Source organism: Lampetra planeri, chromosome 33, assembly GCF_965212315.1.
Source record: "Lampetra planeri chromosome 33, kcLamPlan1.2.h2, whole genome shotgun sequence".
Taxonomy (NCBI): Eukaryota; Metazoa; Chordata; class Hyperoartia; order Petromyzontiformes; family Petromyzontidae; genus Lampetra; species Lampetra planeri.
Window position 1 is genome coordinate 7,141,352 of NC_136139.1, and position 24,877 is coordinate 7,166,228.

At 51.5% G+C, this 24,877-nt stretch overlaps 2 protein-coding genes across 4 annotated transcripts in view; one reads left to right on the forward strand and one right to left on the reverse strand.

Moving 5' to 3' along the window:
• The window catches only part of LOC144729537 (uncharacterized), a 48,780-nt gene extending 43,056 nt beyond the window's left edge, over positions 1–5,724 (reverse strand). Inside the window, exon 1 of the mRNA XM_078609856.1 lies at positions 5,592–5,724. Coding sequence (XP_078465982.1) covers positions 5,592–5,724 — 133 coding nt within the window. The remainder of the gene's footprint in view (positions 1–5,591) is intronic.
• Positions 1–24,877, forward strand: part of MRPL11 (mitochondrial ribosomal protein L11) — a 100,168-nt gene that overhangs the window by 61,006 nt on the left and 14,285 nt on the right. The window lies entirely within an intron of this gene.

Below are 24,877 nucleotides of genomic sequence, written 5' to 3' on the forward strand. Positions count from 1 at the left end.
AGGTCGTAGGTTCGATACCGACCCTGACGGCTGCTGTATATTTGGAGTTTCTATGTTCTCCCCGTGGTTGCGTGGCTTTTTCTATGGGTCCTCCGGTTTTTCCTTCCACATTTAGAAACATGCATTTTGGATTATTTGGCTGCTATAAATTTCCACATGATAAGCCACTTGGTTGAGCGATCATTTGTGGCCAGGTCTCTTCTGAATAAGAGCGAGCTATATAACTGAGTGGGCCTTACCTGGTAAAATAAAAATAAATAGTTTATCGGTTTAGTTTAAACTGTGTCATGAATTGATGGTACTTGCCCAGTCACCATTGGCTTTACAAAGAGCATTATATTAAATGTGGTTTTGTGCTAAAATTGTCACCGTTCCAGCCCACCGTTATTAGAAATATTAGTTTTACTGTGATGTGACGAACACTTCTCTACGTAACAGGGCTGTGCGAAAGTGCCACCCCTAGTGTGCTTAAGATGTCGCTTTAGCCGGGGCGGTAGTGACACGCACCTGTACTCTGTGGAGGTGAGGGTTGGTGGATCGTGTGAATGTTTTTAGAGGTGCCATACCCTGGCTCGCCAGAAGGTGGTACAGCAAATGTGGACTCAACCTGTTCCGTCTGTATGGGATAGAGTGTTGCCCCCTCCCTCACTCGTGTGGGTTTTCTTCGGGTGCTCCGGTTTCCTCCAACATTAATTTGGCCAATAACATCTTAATGTATAGAGGACCGCAGGGCTTGGGCAATTGTTGGCGCCGGCTCATCGTATGGCCTCCTTTCTGCTTAACTGTGGTTCCTCGCACCCATGATACATTCTCTGTCATCGAAAGGGAGCAAATACTGTGCGGAGAGTTACAAGTTAAAATTGCTATGCATCATAATATTGAAGGGATTTCAGATGTAGTTTTGTGATATCTCATTCCGCGGGGCCGTTCTCAAAGTCGTGGGGGCCGATGCAGCGCTCTCGCGAGATTTCCGAGGGATTGAACGGGGGGGGGGGAAGGAGAATTTTATATTTTTAAAGAAACGAACAGCGAGATGAGGTGAAGCTCAAGAGCGCACGCCGCCACCGCGCATGGATAGGGACAGTGCCCCCCCCCTTCCCCCCACAATCCTCTCCCTCCCACACACCACAGTCGGCGGCTGCTGCGGATGAGTGGGGGATTGTACAAATGCTGCCTCATGTCCGACAGGCGGAATTGATTCGCGCAAACCACCGGGGTTTTGTTGCTCCTGATGCTTGCTGCTGGCCGTTTGTGGTGGTGGTGCTGCCAACACCAGTGACGATTATCTCAATCGGTCCTGGGCCTCTCCTAGGTCGACTCAGCCTCAAATGAGTACAATACCTGGTATGTTGTGTAAACATCGCCACTGGGGAGACAAAGGCGACCGGGCCTGGTGTTGGCCACCCACCTTGTGTGCCGTACCGGCCTTCATAGGTGCTCGCTAACAGCAGTTGCTCCTACAGTCTGTTAAGGCTATAATAGGGGGGGGGGGCGTCTTTGGTGGTGTTGGTTGTGGTGTTGATGGTAGTGGTTGTGGTGTTGATGGTAGTGGTTGGTGGTTGTGTTGATCGTGGAGATTATTGTGATGGTGGTTGTGGTGTGTTGATGGTGGTTGCGGTGATGGTGGTGTTATTTATTGATGGTGGTGGTGGTGGTGTATGTGACGGTGGTAATGGTGGTATTTCCACCGTGGTCATTCATAGCAAACTCACGGCGCTGCTAACCCGGTGCCTTGAGTTCACCCACGAGCCACAACGCATATGATCATCATCATCATCACCGTTAGCAGCACGAGCAGAATGTTGATAATCAGAAACCCGGCCGAAGCCTCTAGTGTCTGAGCTCATCATCAAATGTGCACAGCGTCGGAAACATCGCCGCTAGGGAGACAAAGGCGGCCACCCCCCAACCACACGAGTGACCCGGCCTCAACACACGCTCGTCAAAAGCACTTGCCTCTGACCCTTTTATATAACCAAGGGTTTATGCAACCACACGTCGATTAAAACCATGCGTTTATTCAAACCACACGTCTATTCAAACGACGTGTCTCTTGAAACCACAGGTCTATTCGTACTACAAGTCTATTGAAACCTCAGGTCTATTCAAACCACCTGCCCCTTGAAACCACGCGTCTATTAAAACTACTTGTCCATTCGCACCACGTGTCTCTGCAACCACACGTATATTCAAGCCACGTGTCTCACGAAACCACAGGTTCATTCAAACCACGTGTCTCTTGAAACTTCAGGTCTATGCAAACCACGCGTCTATTAAAACTACTTGTCCATGCAACCACGCGCCGATTCGTATCACGTGTCTCTGCAACCACACGTATATCCAAACCACGTGTCTCTTTAAACCACAGGTCTAATCAAACGATGCGTCTCTGGAAACCACGTGTCAAGTCTAACCACACGTCTATGGAACCACGTATGAGCTGCCACCGGTAGCAGCGTTGACAGTCAAACGCATTGAGCATCAGGGCTTCTTTATTTTCCACGGAGCAAACGGTTTCGCATTTGTGTGTGGATGTGCGTGTGCATGTGTTTGTCTGTGCGCGTGTGTGGATGTGTGTGCGTGTGTGTGTTTGTCTTTGCGCTTGTGTTTGTGCGCGCCTGCTTGTGCGTGTGTGTGTGTACATGCACGTGTGCTTGTGTTTGTGTGTACTTGCGTCGGCGCGGGCGCGTGTGTGCATTTGTTCATGTTTATTTGTATGTGTGCTTCTGAGCATACGTGCGCGTGTGTGTGCAAATATTTGCCACCAAGAACAATGGGAAATATGTGAATAAGCCCGAGGTTGATTTAGCCTTCACTGAGTACCTGGAGTGGTATATACACACTAGCACTGGGGAGACAAAGGCGGCCAGGCATGGTGTTGGCCACCTACCCCCATCATGTGCCATGCCGGCGTTCAAAAGTGCTCACAGTACTTGTATGCGTCTTGGCACACGCCTATTCAATGTATTATGTGAATTACTTTGGCGAACGTGTGTGTGTGTGTGCGCGGGGGTGTGTGTGGATGTGGCTTCATGCGTACGGGTGTGTAATTGTGTGTGTATACTTACGTGCAGGATTGCATGAGTGGATGTATGCGTGTGTGCTTGTGCGTGCATGCGTGTGCATGCGTGTGCTTGTGCGTGCATGCGTGTGCTTGTGCGTGCATGCTTGTGCGTGTGCTTGTGCGTGCATGCTTGTGCGTGCTTGTGCACGTGTGTATGTGCGTGCGCACGTTGGTGCGAGTGCACGTGTGCGTTATGTGCGCGGGTGCCTGTGTCCACGATTACTTGTGTGTGCTGCGTCTGCGCGAGCCTAACAACGGAGCCTAACAACACTTTCCTCAACAGTCTGTTCAGGATATTCAGGTGACCTTCGTCTTTTTGTGTGTGTGTGGTGGTGTCGCGGTTATCGCGCTGCGCTACGAACCAAGCGACCCGAGTTCGATTCCCGCTCACGGCCAAAGGCCTGCCCTAGGTCGACTCAGCCTCAAATGAGTACCTGGTGCGATGTGTAAACATCGCCACTGGGGAAACAAAGGCGGTCGGGCGTGGTGTTGGCCCACCCACCCCCTCGTGTGCCGTGCCGGCCTTCATAGGTGCTCGCTAACAGCACTCGCCCCAACAGTCTCTTCAGGCTATAGGGGGGATCTTTGCATGTATGTATGTGTGTGCGTGCGCGCGCGCGTGCGTGTGCCGGTGCGTGTGCCGTCTGTCCTTCCGCGTGCTGAGCGCAGTGCCTGGTGAGTGGCAGAGAGCACCGGGGTGGAGGTGTGTGTTTGAAGTGGCAGGGGAGGGGGGTAGAGGGACAGGAGGGAGGGAGGCACAGACACACACACCTCTTCTCGTGCGACTCCAGCAGGCGGCCGCCACTGGCTGCGCAGGCGGCATGCCGAACCCGCTGTGCGGCCGTGGACTCACGGCGTCTCCCTCTCTCCCGGCTTCGCGTCTCTCTCTCTCTTTCTCTGTGTCACTTCCTCTGTGTTGTGTGCGTGTCTTTGTATCTTTGCCTTTGTGCTCGCGTCGCTGTCTCTTTGCTGCACTCCTCGCCGCTTTACGCCGGTCTCTGCCCGCCTGTCCGTGTCTCGCTCCGTCTTGTCACGCGAGTGTTGTCCCTCTCCTCCTCCTCCGCCTCCTCTCTCTCTGTGTTGCTCGCCCTCTCCCGCGCTGTCTCCTGCAGTGATTGCTTTACTGAGAGGTTTTTATCGGCCCCGGGTGGTGTTGGCTGTCGTCACCGCCACAGATGCGCCTCCCTCTCTGCCTCGCTCCCTCCCTCTCTCTTCCAATCTCTCCCTCCTCTCTGCCTCACTCCCTCTCTCTCCCCATTTCTCCCTCTCTGCCTCGCTCCCTCCCTCGCTCTCCTTGACTCTCCCTCTCTCTCCCAATCTCCCCCTCTCTCGCAATCTCTACCTCAATCCCTCTCCCCATTCCTCACACTGCCTCACTCCCTCCCTCGCTTTCCTCGTCTCTCTCTCCTAATCTCTCCCTCCCACTCTCTCTCCCTGTCTGCCTCTTTTTTCTTTACGATCAGTGGAAACAAGAAGATGCTCGGTGTAGTCGGCACTTTGCTTCGTTCATCATTTTGTAATTTTTTTTTTAACTTTGCTTTATGTAAAACCCCACCTCTCTGCCTCACTCCCTCTCTCTCTCCCCACTGTATCTCTCGTCCCTCTTTCTCCCATCTCCCCCCCCACCGTCTCTCCCTCCCCCTCTTCCCCCCTTATCTCTTTGCTATCCGTCTTCTCTCTCCCCATCTCTCCCCTCTCTGCGTTCCTCACTCCCTCTGGCGACGCGGCGCAGCGGCCGCGCATTCGCCGCTCGTTGCAGAGGTTCACGGTTGAAACCCAAGCGGCCGCCCCCATTAATACTGCGGGTGTAGTGACAGTCGTCCATCCTTTGTGGCGTCCGCTTCACAGTTGATGCCAGTCGCAAGAGTTAGGCCATTGCGTCCCGGCATCAGGGTCCACATTTGCCAAATGGAATATTTCATAGCAAATTTAGATTGTCGACAGCAGTAATCATCGCCCCCTCCTGGCAGAGTCATCCCCCCAGGTCACTCTTGCAAACGAGACTCATCCTGGTCCTGTGAGTTCTGACCTGTACTCCCTCCCCCCCCTCTCTCCCTGATACTCCCCCTCCCTCCCCATCTATCCCTCTTTATATCCCCGTCTCTCCCCACCTCTATCTCTCTCCCCGCTGCACCCCCTCCCTTCCCCGAGCACTCCCCATCTCTCCCCCTCTGACCATACTTCACCACACCGGTCAGCGCATGTGGGAGGGACATACGTACAGCAATGCACTTCTTCTTCTTCTTGGTTCTTTCGGTAAAGTCACGTAGAATGGAAATAATAAAATAATAATAATAAAACATAATAAAATAATTATCACGACGTTTCGGCCACAACGCAAGTAGCCGTCCTCAGGTGGAGAACAGGTCTGTCGAGGACGTGGCCTCACGGCAGCCTGCTATAGCAACCTGTTCGTGCCTGCCTGGCGCTCACCCATCCGAGCACTCGCCAGGCTCTCAACCGCGCTTAGCTTCCAAGATCTGACGGAATCGGGCGCGATCCCTGTGACTCAGTCATGCAAACGTGCCTGCGCGCGATTTAGGCCCGAGGCGTGAATGTCCCCTCGGGGGCCGCTTGGCCTGTTGCGGCCGTGTGCACCGTCCACCTGCTCCTGGCCGCGCGCACGCCGCGCTCATGAACACCGCGGGTGCCATCGGCATCGGGATCCGAATGTTTATTTACATATTCGTGCTGGAGGAATCCGACGAGCTGTGAGGCTCCTTGTTCGCAGGTGTCGCGTACGGCCCTCCGTCAGTTCGCAGCTGGGAGACGGACCTCGTATTATTCGCTGCTTTTTCGGATCGTGGGGTTTGTTTGGCCATACTTCACCGCGTGTACATAATACGTGCACATGCATACCTAATAAAGATACAAAGAGATCTCCCGTTTCGCCTGTAACAGACTGTTGGGGAAAGTGGTGTTCGCGAGCACCTATGAAGGCTGGCACGGCACACGAGGGGGTGGGTGGCCAGCACCACGCCGGCCGCCTTTGTCTCCCCAACGGCAATGATTTTTACACACTGCACCAGGTACTTATTTGAAGCTGAGTCGACCTAGTAGACCCAGGACCGGTTAAGATAACCGTCACTGGTGTTGGCCATGAGCGGGAATCGAACTCGGGTGGCCGGGTTTTCCTAGTGCAGCGAAGTGCTAACCGTTGCACTGCCGCTCCCCAAATACGTCTTTACACACACGCGCACGCACATTGTCCTCCACCTCGCTAATTCTCATTCATTCTCCCATACGCTTTCGCGTCCACTATCAGTTTTAACAATTTGCCTCCCATCCATCAATTTCTTTCTGTAACCCCCCCCACTCACCCACCTTTTCGCCCCTTTATCTCTATCTGTCCTGCTCTCTCTCTCCTTCCTCTCTTCTCTCTCTGGCTGTGCTTGTGATGTAACGTCGGCCCACGTATCTGGATTGTGCCCCACCCCCTGTGGTTTCTTCTGACCGAGCGTGTGCGCTTGTGCGTGCGTCTGTGGGGAGCGGGAGGTGTAGCGGTTAGCGCGCTGCGCTACGAACCCGGCGGCCCGAGTTGGATTCCCGCTCACGGCCACCACCGGTGACGATTATCTTAATCGGTTCTGGGCCTCCCCTAGATCGACTCGGCCTCAAATGAGTACCTGGTGCGGTGCGTAAACATCGCTACTAGGGAGACAAAGGCGGGCGGGCGTGGTGCTGGCCACAGTCTGTCAAGGCTATAATACGAGGGATCTTTGTATTCGTATGCGTGAGGTCTTCACATACCACGGCGTCTGTGTTCTGTTATTCAGAGAACGGGGGAAGAGGTTCTTTTTAGTTTAACACTTTCTCTCCTCCCGGCGTGGTGGCGTCGTCGGTATTAGTGCTTTTCAATAATAATAATAATGATGTCTCATCGGGCCTGCCAACCTTGCCTGTGTCAAAATCAAAGTGGTTTCCGGCACAAATAGCCATTGAGGTAGCGCTCATATAACCCTTTCTAGCCCTCGACCAGTAGTGAAAATTCCCCATTCCTATGGCGGGGGCGAGTCTATACAAAGGACAACCACTGCTGACCTCCCCACACAAAGCGTTACTTTTTTCGATTTAAAGCTTTTGTGACTGCAGGGATTCATCTTCTTGGTTCTTTCGGTAAAGTCACGTAGAAGGGAAATAATAAAATTATAAAAATAAAACATAATAAAATAATTCTCACGACGTTTCGGCCACAACGCAAGCAGCCGTCCTCAGGTGAAGGCCAGGTCTGACGCTGTCTCCCCGACAGACCTGGTCTTCACCTGAGGACGGCTGCTTGCGTTGTGGTCGAAACGTCGTGAGAATTATTTTATTATGTTTTATTTCTATTATTTTATTATTTCCCTTCTACGTGACTTTACCGAAAGAACCAAGAAGAAAAAAGCATTACTCGTTTTATTGACCTCAAAGGGAATGATGATGGCTGAGTCAATCCCCCTCAACAAGGATTCGAACTTACAACCCTTCTGATTGAGAGCCACTCGCTCTCGGCCTCCCATAGGTCGACTGTTGAACTTGGGTGAGCGGTTGGTGCGGTGTTTAAACACAAGTACTGGGGAGGCAAAGGTGGCTGGGAGGGCCACTGGTTACACCTCTACCTTGTGAACTGTGCTGGCCTCACTAGGAGCTCACAAACAGCATATCTCGTCTATACTGGGCATCTGTGTATGTATTGTGTGTGTGAGCGTCTGTGTTTGGATCTTTGCGTGTATGTGCACGTCTGTATTTGGATCTGTGTGTGTGTGTGTGAGCATGTTTGGATCTTGTGTGTGTGTGTTTGGATCTGTGTGTGAGAGAGTGTTTTGATCTGTGTGTGTGCGAGTGTTTTGATCTGTGTGTGTGCGAGTGTTTGATCTATGTGTGCTCGAGTGTTTTGATTTGTGTGTGTGTGTTTAGATCTGTGTGTTTGTGTGTGTTTCGATCTGCGTGTGTGTTTAGACCTGCGTGTGTGTATGTGTTTGGATTTGTGTGTGTTTGGATCTGTGTATGTGTGTTTGGATCTATGTATGTGTGTATGTTTTGATCTATGTGTGTGTCTGTGAGTGCAGTGTTTTGCCGTAGTTCATGTACTGCACCATGAACCCAGTGACCTGAGTTTGATTTCCAGCCATGCAGAACGTAAATGAACCAGGTCTGGGCCTGTCCTAGGCACAGAATAGACAGATATTTGGGCATTGTGCCGGCTTTAATATGTGCTCGCTAACAGGACTGGCTGCAAACCCGTGAGGCTACACGGGAGATATGTCTTTGCTTGTCAGTTGGTGGTGCAATTCTTTACGGACGAGTCAATGTATTTTGAGATATTGGCAATTGGTGGGGCCAGACGACATGTTTCATGTCATCCCTTGCGTCTGCAACAACTCACGCAAGCACGGATTCTCCATTCAACGCTTAACAGCCCGGCCTGGCCCCAGCAATATCTTCTTTTCAGCCAAAAGCCCCATGAATGATTGCTTGGGGTCGGCAGCGAGGACACGATCCCCACTTGGTTGTCACTCAGCCCTTAGTCTCGCCCACCGGCCATCGCCCACTTAATACCCTTAACAGTAATAAACGTTTATCTTGAGCGTGCGTATTTTCTAATTCACATGCGCCTTTTTCTGCGTCTCTGCTATCCCAGGCCTACATGTTTACATGTTTCTCTGCTCACTTTTGAGCTTTTGTTCCATCTTGTTCGTAAGTCTCAGTGTCACAGTAGTCCGCACACATCGATTCAAAAGTGTAGCCTTTAACCAAGCGTCTTTGCGCATGTAGCTGTGCATGCGGGAAATAAAAAGTGTGTTTACTCTGTGAAAGTCCCATAAACACGAGCCAGTGCGACTAAGACACATCCACAGGTTCAAACAAAGGTACCAAAAGATCTTCACTCGTCTTGAGTAACTTGAACTCTTTGCCACATCCCCAAGGAGAATGAGTACGCAGAGTGTCACGGACACATTTCTTGCGCGTGAAATATCAACAACAACAAAAAGGTGAAGGCGCAGGCCTGCAACTGCTCGCTCACGCCACTGCTGGCGGAATGGGCCTCCACTCGAGGGAGCTCTTTAGGAGGATGCATCGGCCCGCTCATCCACGTAGGCCAGATGTTCTCAAAGAGCTAGCAATAATAATAATTATTCCGACGACTACGTGGCCGGAAATATCAATATGTGACGGGCGTAATGAAGCGGAGAGTGTAACGAGCAAGGGTCTTGTTTGGAGTGCGGGCGGGCGGGCGGGAGCGTGAGCGTGTGAGCGAGCTGGAGATGGGTGAGACGCGCTGTAGAGGACGGCAGGCGCGTCGCCCCCTGTGGTTGGGGTCGCTATGCCTGGCGGCTCGCACCACCGCTCCGACGCCTCCACTCCTCTCCGCAGCTCCGCAAGTTTGGTGTCGGCGACCGCGGGCGGGCGGCCACGCTCTCGTGCCGTCGTTAACTCGGCGGCCAACGGTTCGTTCTGAACAATTCATTTTGCCGCGCCGAGGTTCCGCGCGTAAATTTAAAGCGGTTGCGCCGGCTCTAGGAACGTCGCTAATGTGGCAGCTTTTGTCATAAGTTTTAATTTGATTTCATTTTGAGTGAGTAAAAAAAAATAGCTGCTCAACAAGTCACGTTTGCAACGTACCCGTGATCTTACAACTGCCTGACGGTGTTGGTCGCCGTTGGTGGAAATTCCACATTCCCGTGGCAGGGGACACGTTTGTCCGTTCTAGGATCTACAGTGACTTCGCACAAAGTGGTACTTATTCTATTTCTCTACAGGGCGATTATGAGCGGAGTTGATCTCTGACCAGTGTTTGACCTTACGCCACCCGGCCAGATTTACACATGCAGACGTACACTTCAATCGTCAGCATCAGCAGTGGTCGATCCACTGCTGGACGAAGGCCTCCCCAGTGCGGCACCATCTCTCGGGATCCCGCGATGTAACAACATCTTCATGCTCGCACATCAACGCCGTCTCGACAACGGCGACCCTGCACAATGCAGCAGTCAGCCGAAAGCTGAGGTCACGTCTTTCTTTTCGGACAATAGATTGAGTAAATGAAACTCAAACATGGGACTAAAATGCCCTGCTACAACTACATTTGCTCACTTAACAATGCCAGGGGTGAGTGCACGGCACTATGAACCCTGCCCCCTGAGTTTAATTCCAGGCTATGGCTAACATCCGTTGTGGGTGAAAACCTGAAACGGCCTTGGGCAAACCCCTCTTTACCGCCCAAAACCCCCTTTCAAGAACCCGCACTGTCCGGCATTGGGGAGGAAGTATGGTCGAACAACCGACATGACTGACGTGGCCTGGGGTGACTTGACAATCAGAATGCAAATTAGTATTTATTTATCAACAACAAAAATAATCATAACAATGCCAATTACTTAGCCGGGAATCTCGCTGAGGCTTAAGACTCTTGCAGGAGGGGGTCCTGTTTTGGCATGATAGGACAGTTGCTTATCTTCATCTGGAAGGAAACCGGAATTCCCGAAGACAACTCACGTGTACTGCGACTGGCACTCTCAGCGCTGCCATCTCTTGGCCACCTCAGGGCCACAATTGTCGTTATGGCAATTGTTGTCCCTATGGAAAGATGTGGCCCCACCATATTAACGTGGAATTGTCACCAATAAACAGGAGTTGAGCACCGTCCCGTGCTCAGTTGAATGGGAAACCATTTTAAGCTCTTAGCCTCTTACGTAAGGGAAGACATAATCCATAATTCAGATTTTTCTCACATTGTCTTAGCATCTACATCTCAATTCACGCTCAATGATCGCCCCTCGGTGTATGAGGCTGATCAGGATCGGAATGGTGAAATAACGAGGTGAGCAAGGGCAGAGTCGAATTGCTTTTTGCAAAACTTGAATTTGGTAATGAAGAGCCAATGAGCAATGTGGCCACAGGAGAATGTTTTCACACGGTGCATAGTACCCACTTTGACGTGTGGATCAGAGACGTGGGCAGGTATAAACTCTCACTAGTTGGCTGCAAACATCTTGATATGTAGAGAACTGCAGAGCAATTGTTGGCCGTGGGTCACTGCCTGGCAGCCTTCCAGCTTGGCCCGTGGTTCCTAAGCGATCGTGAGATGCAATTTGCACGGACTACTACGCTGTAACAAATCAATCATTAGATGGTTTCTTTTTGCTTAGACAATGACAATTAAAATGGAGCACAATCTGAAAAGTGTGCAAAGCAGCATGGTACAATGGGATGCTCATATTTACAAATGATAGAAAGAAGAGCACGTTGATCGGGATACAAATGCAAATCTCAAGCGGCATATTGCCTTGGGTTTGGGCAGGACCCATCACTCGAAGGGGACGATGGCCAACGGACAAGAGTGGTGATGGAATGTCAGCCGAAGGAGAGAACCCGTCGCGGAGATGGAGCGCAATGCGGAACGGTTCAAGTGGAGGAGTGTGACGGATCGTGGCTTCGCGGGACCGTGATGGATGGCGACGGCGCGGGAGGCCTTCATCCAAGTGGCATGCAAGACAGTGACTGATGATGATGATTTACGTTCGGTTTTTATTTAAGAAAACGAACCAAGGAGTCTGACCGAAGGACCGTCAAAGGAAAAGAATTGCAGTATAAATAACCTGAAGGAAGCTCGGTGCGTTACCCTCAGATCTACGTGCACGGACGCAAACGCTCGCGCTCACGAGCCCACACACACACGGGTGCGGGGAGGCACTTTCGCCCACGTGAAGTTTGTAAATCCTGGAGTGCGGAGACAATTTAAGACTTAACATGGAATATGAAAAAATAATAAAATCCCTGTGCTGTAAATCGACGACGGATGAGTGCGTTGTCGCGTGTCTGAGCTGTGAAGTGTTCGTTTCGCTGGCTGCGTGCTTGTCAGACTACTGAGTGGGGCGCAGCGCTTATGAGAATTCTTTGTCAAAACTCAGATCTGCGCTTACAGTGGGTTTGGTTTCAGTGGTTAATGTAACAAACGGTCTGGAGGTAGTCTAGTGATTATGCCGGATAATGTAGCCGTAGTGCCAGGTGGTCTAGCGGTCGTGCCAGGCGGTCTAGCGGTGTTGCCGGGTGGTCTAGTGGTATAGACATATATGTTAAAAAATATATGTTGACAAAATAACAGGTTTAGATCGCTCAAACAACACATGTCACCATGGCCCCTGGCATTGAAACGTGGAATTTCCACCCCCAGTGGAGATGAACACCACCCATTGCTCTTTTTCATTCTGAGCTGCTGATGAGTGTGATTTCACCCCACGCCCCCCACTCCTCCAACAACTCCGCACATCCACACTTCACACAATATCTTCAGCACCACGGACAGCGCCCTGTTCATTTTCATTTCAACTCCGTCGTTTCCCACCTGCCTCGCATAACCTGGACCCCGGCGGCACTGTTGTTTATATCGTCGTAATGATATAAACAACAGTGCCCTTTATTTACTCGGGACAGCCACGTGGAGTCTCCAAACTATTTCAGAAGGGTACCGCATGGGAAATGTTTGGCCCAATACCATGATTGAGCTTTTGACTTAATCCGGGTAGCAATCCGATGGGCTCAGGGAAAACCCCACCAAGCATCCAACGGAGTTACACTCTCTTGGATTCTAGTATCCTGCCAACTCCAGGCGGTCTACCATCCAAGGACAAAGCAAGGTTCAACTCTGCTCAAGCTTCCGAGATATGTCGAGATCGGCAGTATTCAAGGGTTACTCGAACGCCTCCGATCGTCGTCGGGCGGATTGCGGAAGGAACCCGGAAGGGTGGAACACTGGCAGCATCCCACCGTGAAACCCCCTTTCCAGCATGGCCCCATCCCCCACCCCCACCGTGTCTTTAATGAGCAGATGAAAGCCGCAAGCGGGATGCGTTTTTTTTTGTTTCCCCTTCAAAGCGCCGCGCCGCGGAAGAGCGCCGCGCCCCAGGTGCAGTCGAGCAGCGGCGAGGACTCAGCTGCGGCCTCGCGTGCGTACGTGCTCGCGGTCACACCTCTGTGATGTGTGTGTGCGTTCACGGGGGGGGGGGGGGGGAGCGGTGGTGCAGCGGTAAGCGTCCTGCATAACAAACCCCACGACCCGTGTTAGAATCCTAGTCATGGCTAACACCAGTGACGGTTATATGAACCGGTCCCCAGCCTCCTTTAGGTCGGCTCAGCCTCAAATGAGTACCTGGTGTGGTGTGTAAACACTGCTACTGGTGAGACAAAGGCGGCTGGGCATGGTGCTTGCTACCCACCTGTTCGTGTTCCGTGACAGCTTTCATAGCTGCTTGCTAATAGCACTTTCCCCAACAGTTTGTTAAATTCTATACGGGGGATCTTTGTCTTGTCTTATGTTCACACAGTGGGGAGTGGTAGTGCAGTGGTTATGCTACGAACCCGAAGATCCGAGTTCAATTCCTGCTCATGACCAATAAACAGTGGAGAAATATCTGAACCGTTCCTGGCTCTCGCCCTAGATCGACTAAATGAGTACCTGGTGCAATGTGGCCACGTCACTTGCTTGTGTGCCGAATTGGCCTCGATAGATCCTCACTAACAGCACTCGCCCAACAGTCTGTAAGGCTATATGGAGAATCGTTGTATCTGTGCAGTGTTACCGTCGTGCCAGTTTGCGCACTGCACTACGAATCCAGGCAACCTGGCTACTGCGAACCACGGTTGTGACTTACGTAATCATCACCTGCGGTGTTTGGTGTGCGAATTTGGTCTGTGGCTGCCCGAGGTTGCCTCTGCTTTGATTGAGTACCTCTGTTCAGTGATGGTGTGGTCATCTCGGCCCTCGCAGGTAAAAAAGTACAACAAAAAGCACAAATAAATGATCGAGATAGCAATAAAAGATAATAAAGCCGTGCTGTATCTTGAGTGCCGGGAGATTGGTTTCCCGATAGCGGCGTGGGTTGTGGTTTTAAAAATTCGATGGCTGAAAAAAAAAATCTTTTGGACACGTGTTAAATATCGACACTTATTCAACGGAGTGAAAATCGATATTTTGACGACGAGAGGGAGATAGGGAGGCAGGGGGGCAGAGTGACCGCGACACGGAGGAGAGAGCTGCGGTGGTCTCAGATGTGGGCCGCTCGTTCCTCCGCTTTATCCGCGATTCCACAAAGTGCGGCGTGAGTGTGGAAAAAGTTTTTTTCCGCTCCCTTATTTAAAACTCACTCTGTGGGTCCGACGACGCGGGCTTTGACCAAATCGCCCCGTAACTTGCCCGATCTCGAAAGCTAGGCAGGAAAAAATGAGCCTGGATCGTAGTGGGTTGGATGTGCAACTGCCATGCGTTGAACATGCGCTGTAGGACGCTGCATGGAGGCGTTTTATGCACCGTAGCGCCGGCCTGCGTGGTGAAGTTTGGTTAGAAAAAAACCCACGATCTGCACGGTGTGGAGGGGCGCACGTCCAGCAGTGGATTTCCCAAAAGAGGGGTACATGGTCCATGTATTGAACACGAGATGTAACCATGCGATCAGCAATGAGCAGATAAGGGCCTGTGTCTCCCCAACAAAGCAGCAGTCACATTAAGAGCTGCCAGTGTTGGGAGTCTCCTGGGCCGGTTTTGCCCTCTCTGAGTCTCATCAGCAGAGCAATAAATCTGAATTACCATACCATGTACTTGGGGGAGGGGAGTAGAGGGGTGGGGGCAGGACTGATTCAGATCAGCACCACTGATGTTGGCCATTAGCGTAAATCAAACTCGGGTCACGAGATTCTTAGTGCAGTGCAATAACCACTGCGCTATTGCTCCGCGCAAAGGCAACGATCCCCCGTATAGCCTTAACAGGATGTTTGGGCAAGTGCTGTTAGCGAGCACCCATTAAGGCTGGCATGTCATACGAGCAGGTGTGTGGCCAGTAACAGGCCCGGCCACCTTCGTCTCCATAGTGGCGACACGTTGCACCAGGTACCCATTTGAGGCCCAAGACAGTGTTAGATACCAATTGCATACCCACCCACCCGCATACATACACACAAACACCCAGACATAAAGACAAATATCTCCCGTATAGCCTTTAATAGACTGCTGGGGCAAGTGCTGTTTGTGTGAACCTATTAAGGCTGGAACGGTTACCGAGGGGGTTGGGTGGCCAATATCACTCCCGGCCGCCTGAAACACATACGCACGCACTTGTAAAACATGCAGAAGAAGATGCACCAACACACGTGCTTATACACACAGACACACTCTCATACACACAGAAACAAACACACGCAACACTCAAACACACACAGACACACTGACAAGTTCAGCCGCCTGTGACGCAGCCTTCATTGAATGCTGCCTTCAATCACCGTCAAATGACTTCCGTGGCATTGACGACCGCAAGGAGTAGAATAAATACACGCGGCGAAGGCAATCCCAAAAGAGACGGATGGTCTTGTGATGCTGGCAGGTTCCATGGATCAGCCGTTCCCACAGAGCTGGCCGATCCCACGGAGCTGACCGTGGGACCGGAGCCGGGCCATCTCGCAGAGCCACTCGCGGACCATGAACGATCTGCTAGGAACAATGCTGGGATTTAGCCCTGGGCCATGCAGTGTTTATATTGTGCTCTGCCCCTGCTAAATGCATCTTACCCAGAGTGCAACACAATGCCTTGAATATATAGAGCCATCCGGTGAATGCAGGAGGGTTATTGTGCCGCGTGAATCTATGGCACGTGCCCTACTTGTATGGTACGGCTAATGTAATCGATGTGTATTGCCTGCCACGACACATGGATTTGGAAAGCATGGACACTGACAAAGAAGATGGAACAAAAAAAGCTGAAAAGTACAAAAAGAAGTGTGGAGATGCGCACATGCTCAGAATTGCACCGAGAGATAGAAAGAGGAACGTGTGGATTGGAGAAAGCACGCACGCACGCATGCAGGTTCCAGACGTGATGTCGATTTTTAAGTAAAGTGCCTGGCCTTGGGCAGCACGCGTCGCTAGGCAAGACGATGGCTCGCCGTCGAGACTGACGTACCCAAGGTGACGTCATCCACTGCGGAGATGGAGCGATGAATCGGTGTGCAGGTGCCTGATGGATTGCTGCGTCGTTGATTATGAGTTACCAATATCGACTTGCGTGCATCAAAGGGTGCATCGTTTCCATTTGGTGCTCATTTTACCGACCACATATGAATGATGATGGTGATAATATCCCTCGACACCTGATCCCCATAAAGCCGTCCTTGGCTCAGCGTTCGCTGTTCCAATATCTATCGAAGCCTTTTTAATTAACGTGGAGTTTGTGTTCGGGTCGGCGTGTGTGTGTGCGGAGCTAGCGTTGCGTTGTGCGAGCGTCACCTGAGCCAGCTACCCGCGTGGCGCCCGGGTCGATGTCGATGCGAGGGGAGCCGGTTCATGCCCGGCGCTCTTCCTAAAATGAATCTCCGTTTACCTTTCGGGTTAAATAAAGGACGTTGATTGATCGGGTATTGCAATAACGTGCGTGTTCCGTGGGCCTTGGGTAGCACCTCTTAAACGCCGGCACGGTCGACTCGGTAGTGTGGCAAGTGTCGCTCACTACGCTGTTCTGATGATGGCTACACCAGGTGCTGGATTTATTTGAGGCTGAGTTGACTCAAGAGAGGGTCGGCCCGGGTACAGATTTCAGTTGGGTCAGTCGTGATGGTGGTGGTGATGATGATGATCGTGATGGTGATGGTAATCCATGTGATGGTGATCGTCATGGTAATCGTTGTAATGGTGGTGATAGTGATGGTGGTGGTAATGATGATGTCCATTAACGGTGGTGGTAATGATGATGTGCATTAACGCCAAGAGTTGAACTTCGGTGAGATTTAAGGCACACAGACACAGGCACATACATACACACTCACATACGCGCTGACAGGACAAACATAACATGCACAAAAACACATGCTTACACACACAAACAAACAGCACAGACACACACAAAGACAAAAAGACACACAGACACATGCCACTGTTGCGAGTCAACAGGAAATGAGGTTTTGTCTACGGGGGTCTGCGTTTTTCGATCTCTGATGGGACTCTGATTGCCCGCAAGCTGCGCGGCCGCTGATTGTGTCGCTTGCCCCCCCCCCCCCCCCCCCTGACAGCCGCCTCGTTAGGGACCCCAATCAGCAGCCGAGGCACAAACGCGGCAGCTGAGGCAAGCTCGCTAGCCCAGTGCAGCGAGCGTGCTTCCGTCCGTCTCCTAGCCCATAACCCCCCCACACCCAGCGATCGCTCGTCGGCAGTGTCCCAGCGACAAGCGATCCTACAGGCGGGCTGGGATGGCTCGGAGGTCAGAGGTCGGAGCGCTGAGCTGGCACCGCTGAGAGTTCCTGGGTTCGTACTCAGGTTTCAGTGGGCCCGTGATTAAGCCGGGTTCTCAAGCGTTCTAGCGAGCTGGTGGTCTTAGCACGGTCGCCAATGACTGCACAGAAAACACGGTCGCGTACAATTTGTTTCCAAACTTCATTTGACCGTCGCGTGTTTGGTACAGTTGTGTTATTCCAAAAATAATTAAAAGTAACATTGCTGATGATAGCCGTGGCTCATTGGGAGCCGCGGTCACGTAGGATTGTATGTGAGTCCTCCTTCCCCCGCACCTCCGATCAGCACGGTTGGTTACGTACAGTGCGAAAGAAGTTCAACATGCGACGATCAATACTCTTTGTGGCAGCGTGGGTGGGAAAGTGCTGCCCTGTCCCCCTGTTGGAGGAGCGGCTTTGGGGACACGTCCAGAATAAACACGTCACAAACACTTCCTGGCTGCTTTGACATTCCTCGAAGACACCAGTGGTGGAACCGTCAACTGCATTAGAACATCAACAGGCCCATGTGCACATTTCTGTCATAAAAGGAAAATTAAAGACACGAGCCACAGTCGTGCGATTGTGGCCATGCAACCTAAACTATGGACCGTGCGGTAAACCGCTGCAAGAACTCTCTCCTGAGGCCCTCTCATTGTGGTCAGCAGACCTCAACGTTGGCATTTAGCTCCTGAACATATTTGGTGCCATATGTAAGGCTATAACCTCCGTTATTCGATTTTAACTTTGACTTCCATCCTTGCGTTGCTACTCATTAGGTTCCTCGCTTGCCTCACGTTAGCATAATTACAGAGTGGAAAGGTTTTGGAAAAAACATGTTTTTGAAACAATCAATGCAGGTTTAAGAAATATATTTATGTCGGCGTTTTGATTCTCCTAAAAACTCACGAATATTTCCTGGTAATTAGGAGGTTGATTATAGCAACAATGTGATAGGAAAGGTCAACCATCTGCTGCTTTGAAACGTCTGTGATTAATTGCATGGAGTTGACCTATAGGGTGGTGCTGGTGAGGATGTTCAGTGCTAAACGGGGGGGACCTTTGTTTTTGGTGAGGACGTTGGTGGTGGTGGTGGTGCTGCTCAGGGTGGCGCTGATGTCGGTGACGGTGCTGACGTTGTAGGTGCGGCCGCTGGCGGTGGCAATGTTGACAGTGGTGGTATAAGGGTGGTGGCGATTCAATTGATGGTGGTGGTGGTTGGTGGTGGCGGTTGCGGTCGTGATAGTTTGTGATGATGGCGGAGATGGCAGCGTTGGTGGTTGTTGTTGTTGTTGTCGCTGTGTTGGCGGCATGGATGGTCTCGGCGGTTTTGGTGGCGGTGGTGCTGGCGGTAGCGAATGCCGGTGGTGGTGGGGCACGTGCCATGCACGCCCCCCCCCCCCACCCTGTTTGTCTTCCATCGTTACGAATAGTGGTAACCACACCGCCACCGCCACATGGGCCACAGTTAATTTGTATTTGTGTCTAATCGTGTTAATGCTGCTGTTGCTGTATTGAGGCGTATTTATATTAGAATTTTTTTTGGTATCTTTTTTGATATATTTTAATTTTATATATATTGATTCAGGGCCACAGTGTTATCGACCGAATACGTTCAGTTTTTTTGATTTTCGTTATATGTGTCTGGGCACCACCACCACTGCCAGTGGAGCGGCAGCAGCATCGCTAAAACTTTGTTTACTTGGTATTATCGATATGCGCAGTCCGCGCCAAGGCTGTCTGGATCGTTGCGTTGAGCAGAACTTATTTTGTATGTATCCCTTACTCGTAATATCCAGCGTTGACAGATGTTTTCTCTGACGCTGCGTTTTGTCACGCGTTGAATGTCGCGAGCGACGCTGATGTTTGTTAACAAGTTTGGGTAATTAAATTGTGGGCTGCTCACAAAATATCTCCACACTTTTTAACCTGTTCCCACGCTTGGGCCTGCAAGTTAAGGCTCGGGTAGAGAGAGCGGTGCTTCTCATTATTTTTGTTGGTATGTGATGTTCCCCGTGACACATTTGAAATTTCCCCTGCACAGTGTCCATGTCACAACCTGTGCCCCCCCGCCTTTCCTGAAAAGAGGGGGAGGATGTGACCCACGGGTTTAAACGCACTGGTCTAGAGCTTGTGCTCACTGCTGATTTTTGAATTATGGGACCCATTCTGTGATCACACGCACACACACACACACATTAGACCCAATAAGGTTTGATTTATTGGTTTGGGGCAAGTGCTATTCGTGAGCACCCATGAAGGCCAGCATGGCACCGTGCCCGGCCGCGTTATTCTCCCCTTTGCTGATGTTTTACACATCGCACCAGGTTTTCATTTAAGGCTGAGCCAACATTGGGGAGGCACATGACCGGTTCCGGTAATCGTCACTGGTGGTGGCCGTGAACGGAAATCGAACCCGGATCGCCGGGTTCGTAGCAGATTGCGCTATCCGTGACACTACCGCTCCACGCACGCACGAACGCACACACAAGCACACACACACACGCAAGCACACACACACACGCAAGCACACACGAACGCACACGCAAGCACACGCAAGCACTCCCGTGCCCCCCCGCTCTGCGGGCGCCGTTCCCTTATTCGTAGCCGCTCCCCCGGCGGCTCATCGCCGCACCGCGCTCTGACTGAGGGCATGATGAGGGTTGGCACCGCCTTGGCCGTGCGATCCGGCTTCACAGGAGGCAGGAGGACAGGGGGGGGGGGGGGCCACGGGGGAGCTGGGTTAACCTCACCCCCGCCCCTCGTCGCCGCACGTTCACACTCATTACTCCTCGGCGCCGCGTGCGACGCCACTCACTCTGCCTTCGATTTGCCGCACGCGCTCGGAGCTTAATGCGATGTGACAGCCGACTCTGAATGCACAATTAGCCGCTTTACTTACACCACTTGTCTAATTTACAGTGTTTTTGTATCAGTGTTTCCAGTATTAATTTGGTGTTTAATCTTTCTCGTATTTTTCTCACAATTCCATTCCATTTGCGATGTGTGCGCCACGCTCGTTCCCGTCAAAAACCCAGCAGGTGTAGGAATTGTGGGTGGACACGGCCGTGTCGTGAGATGATGGATCTATGCCAATATCCTCGCTGTAGGCCGCGCGTCTCGCGCCCTGTGTGTTAGAGCATGTCCCGTGGAAGGTGATGTCACAGAAACGAATTCTGAGGCACTAATTTGACACATTCACCACGGGAGAGAAATGTTCACCCGATGGGAATCGTACTGATATTTTGTAAAAGAGTTGAGCCGGAATTGTTTTGACAAAATTAATTTCAAATTATAATTATTGTGAAACACTCTCTGTTTCAACCATTGGTTGACTGGGCTTAGGCCAGGGGACCGGTAACCAAAATAACAAGCAGAGCAATTTTCTTCGAATTCGCTACGAAAAAACCCTCTATTTTAATAGCCGCAATGCGCATGGTGAATACGAGACGCCGTCCATTAATAAATAACGTCACGAAGTGGTCCTTGAAGAGCCACATGGGGGGGGGCGGGGGGCCTCCGGAGCGGCAGGTTGCTGACCCCTGACCGAGGCCATCAAGTCACTCCACTTGAGAACCAGGCACGGGATTTCGCAATGCTCTGACCTCTGAGCCACCCAGCCACCTCCACCCGCCTGGACGTGTGATGTTTCGTTTTGTTGAATCGTTCCTAAATTGTTCAATCACGCGGAGCAGTACGTAGTGCATCATGCCTGAGCAACGCGCGGGACAACTCGAAAGCTCTTTGGAGAATCAACGCGAATTATTGTCTTTTATTTCCTATTTGTTCCCCCTGTTTACTTGGCAAAGGCCTCGTCGAGTCTCGCGACTCTCTTTCAGGAGGGTACTACCAAGTGTTTGCAGTAGGCGGTGGTGATGGTCGCTATGTAGATTCCAATTGAGTCATTTTTGCGGGTAACGACTGAAAAATTCGGGTAAATTCTGACCGTGACGCCGTCCACTGTGAAGCGGACGGCGTAGATATCTACGCGTAATACGCCCCGCGGCATTAATCTGGGCGGCTGCTGGATTCGAACCGTGGCCCTCTGCTACTAAGGCCGCGTCACCACCCCATCCACGCGTCCAACCGTGCAAGTGCCCTCTGCTGGGGTCGATGAGTCCTTTGCGAATGGAGAGCTGGTGGGTGAGGGGGGGGGGCGGCGATGAGTATTGTCACTGGAGAATAGATCCCGGTTTTTAAATCCTTTATATTAAGTTCGCTCGCTTGCTTGCTTGCTTGCGTGCTTGCTTGCTTGCTTACGACCGTGCAAATCTTTCGGTCGTTTTTTAACCCACTTCCCGTGATCCAATCGAGCTGACATTTTCCACACAGACTCGTTGTGCGTGACAATAAATTTTCGTGAAAATTTTTTTCCAAAATTTTACACTGTTTAGAGAGGACGAGAGGACTCTAGCCGCCACGCATATAAAGGACGAGAGGACTCTAGCCACCACGCATATAAAGGATTTAGAGTGAAAAACTTAGTTTTTACGGGTACATTTTTTATTTGTGAGTGATCGGGGGCTCTCTGCTGAATCGCGCACTCTGAGATGTCCCCGACTCAGCGTAATTAAAGTGTATTTTTCAATTGAGTTTTTTTTTTCTCTCGTATCCTCTTTGGTAAACGCCGCGAATTAAATATTAGTTGTTAATCAATTTTAAGAAGTTTGTTGAAAGCAGCCTGTGCGGTAAAACGACGCGGGAGTCATTTTGTCGTTTTCCAAATGCGATTTAAGCGGGCGTTCTTACGTGCCCAGCAAAACATTAGCTGCACTTTGTCACAATAAAACGCGTGGCTGTGCGCAACAGCAACGAGCGGAGCAATCCGCGCGAGTTGTGAAGGCTTTGTGTCGGATGTGCCTGCGCAACTCGCGCCGTCCCGTCATTATGACGTGGCCGGGAGATGGCAGTACAGCTGTGGATTCTTGAAGAAATCTGTGTGGAGTTCTTGAGTGTTATCGCCTTGCATGTGTGTTCGATTTTCTTCCTCCCACATGAAGCCAATCACTCATTGTCTTTAAAAGACACCCAGCCCTTGGGCTTAAACCTGGACTTCAAAGGTGATAGTCCAATATGCCAATAGAAATACAAGCCTCTTGAAATAGGGACCTGGGGCTTGAACTCAGATTGAAGACGTTCAGTGGCAGTGCCCCAGCATTGTCGTCAATTCCCTAAAACACACCATCACCTTGGTCTCAAACTCAGGATCTCAGAGTTTCTGGCCCAGCGTACCAATATAACCACGAGCTCCCTGAAAAGACGCCCCAACCTCGAACCCAGACCACCGGCGGGTCCAGTTCGTGGTCCTGACGCAGCCATTATGTGGTTACATGCGTCCTGGGAGAGCGAGAGACACACAGGGGGCCGCCACGCTCGTGCGTCTCCTAAACGGGCCCCGTGGTAGGACACACGGAGCTGAGCGGCGCGTCGTTTAAGACGGCGACACGGAGCCTCCACCGTCGGGGGAGCGCGTGACATTTAGCCGGGGTCCGTGCCCTCCTTGCCCCCACCGCCGTTGCGCCCGCGGTGACTGCTGCTGATGATGAACGGCCGTCGCCGCGTTCATTCCGGCGCATGCTCAGCTCGTTTTCTCGTATTTTATTTAACAGCGTTGTCTCTCCCCCCCCCCCCAGGCACAGTCGCGACGCCCCAATGCTCGTTTAACGACTGGCAGGGGCAGTGTACGTGCGTGTGTGCATTAACGGTCTGTTACGGTGGTTATATTGGGGGTGGGGGAAGCGTTAGCGTGGAGGTGTGGACCGATGCCTCGGGCTGGGACGTTAAAATCAGAGTTGCTACGGTTACTCGAATAAGTCGGATGAATCGATTAGACACGGTAATCGACTTGGTCGTCGATTACTCGGGGCCCCTTTACCACTCGCCCCAACATCCTGCCTAACGAAGGCAGGAAACCTCTACAAGACACACCCAGCGTGATGCGGCTGATGGCGTTGCCTAACCACCGCCCGACATCTCCCCTTTTCAGGAGCAAACATGGGGCCTCTGATTAGTCGAGCAATTTGATGACCTACGTAATCGTAGAGCCCAGCTCAAAGGTTCGCGTAAACATCAGGCATGGAGGTGGCCCGGTGGCTCAGGAGGCAGATCAGTGGCCGAGCTATCGAGTGTGCAGGCGGCGCAACTGCACCGCCGAAGGGGTCCAGACACCGGGCTATGATCCGCAGAATATTCATTTAAACTGGAGGAATCCGATAAGCTATGAAGCTCTTTTTCACAGATGTTCCCCCCCCCCCCACGTACATAATTGTATGAAAAGCCACTCTCCGTCTTGAAAAACATGCGTCTCTGGGGTTGTACGGCATTTAAAAAGGGAAACCACTTCAACTCATAAACTGCAAGTTAACTTTTGCGATAATAATTAGAAATAATTTTCTAATTGTTGTATGGGTGTCGTTTGACCATACTTCACCATGTTCAGTGCGGGTTGGCGAAGGGTTCTCCAGGGGGATGGCGAGGGGGTGTGGGCGGAAGGAATGGGGACAAGGCCTAGAATCGGTTTGGGTATCACTCTCCACCAATGTTAGCCATGGACTCGGATCACCGGGCTCACACTGTACTCGCTGGAATGAGCCCCGCTGAGCTTAATGCACAACGAGAATCGATGCGTGGAGCTTCTGAATAAAAACAACAGAGAGATTTACAATTTTAAATCCGTGCCTGCTCCAGGTCGAATGTTCGTTTTGGTAAACATGCACGTAAATAGTTTGAGTCATAAACCCAACACGGAGCAAATACGGGCCGTTAACATTTAATAGTTTTGGCTTAATAATTCATCATTGTCCTCCCCGCTCGATGGCACATAAAGATTTTGTTTATTATGCAAGCAAACTCTTTCTTTCAAAGGAGTGAATCTCTTCGTTGTTTATTTGTTTGTGTTTGGCCGTGGCCTCCTGCGGCGAGCGGTCATCCTTGACTCGTCTTGGCGTCCATCCTCTTCAACTTCGTCGTTAATTGCGCAAAATATTCCGTCACGGTAAACCGATTTGAAAACCCGATTTAAACTCGGGCCTCGGCTGGAGACCTCCAGGCTTTGTTTAACGGGCTCCGCTCGCGCGCACGCACGCGCACGCAGTCAACTTCCAGTGGAGGCAGCAGCAGCGGCAGCAATATTATTACTGGTTTTAAAAATATATAAATGCTCAATTTAGGACATTTTTGCTAAGCTCCACGGGCCTTATGGTGCCAATTAAAACTGGCTCAAAGCTGGGCGGCCAGGGCGGCAGCTGCAGCTGCATTATTTATTTGCCTGTGCGACTGTGTGCGCTTCTGTGTGTGTCTCCGCGCGTGTGTCTCTGTGTGTGTCTCTGTGTGTCAGTCTTTGTACGATTGAATGTGTGCGTGTGTAGCGGTAGCGCAGTGGTTAGCGCACTGCGCTGCAAACTCGGCAACCCGACTTCGATTCCTGCTCACGACCGCTCACAAAGGCGAATATTTGAATCGTTCTTGTCCCTCCCCTAGGGCGACTCAGCCTTAAAGGAGTACCTAGTGTGGTTGTGTAAATATCAGCACTGGGGAGACAACGGTGGCTGGGCATGGTGCTGGCCATCCACCCTCGCGTGCGCG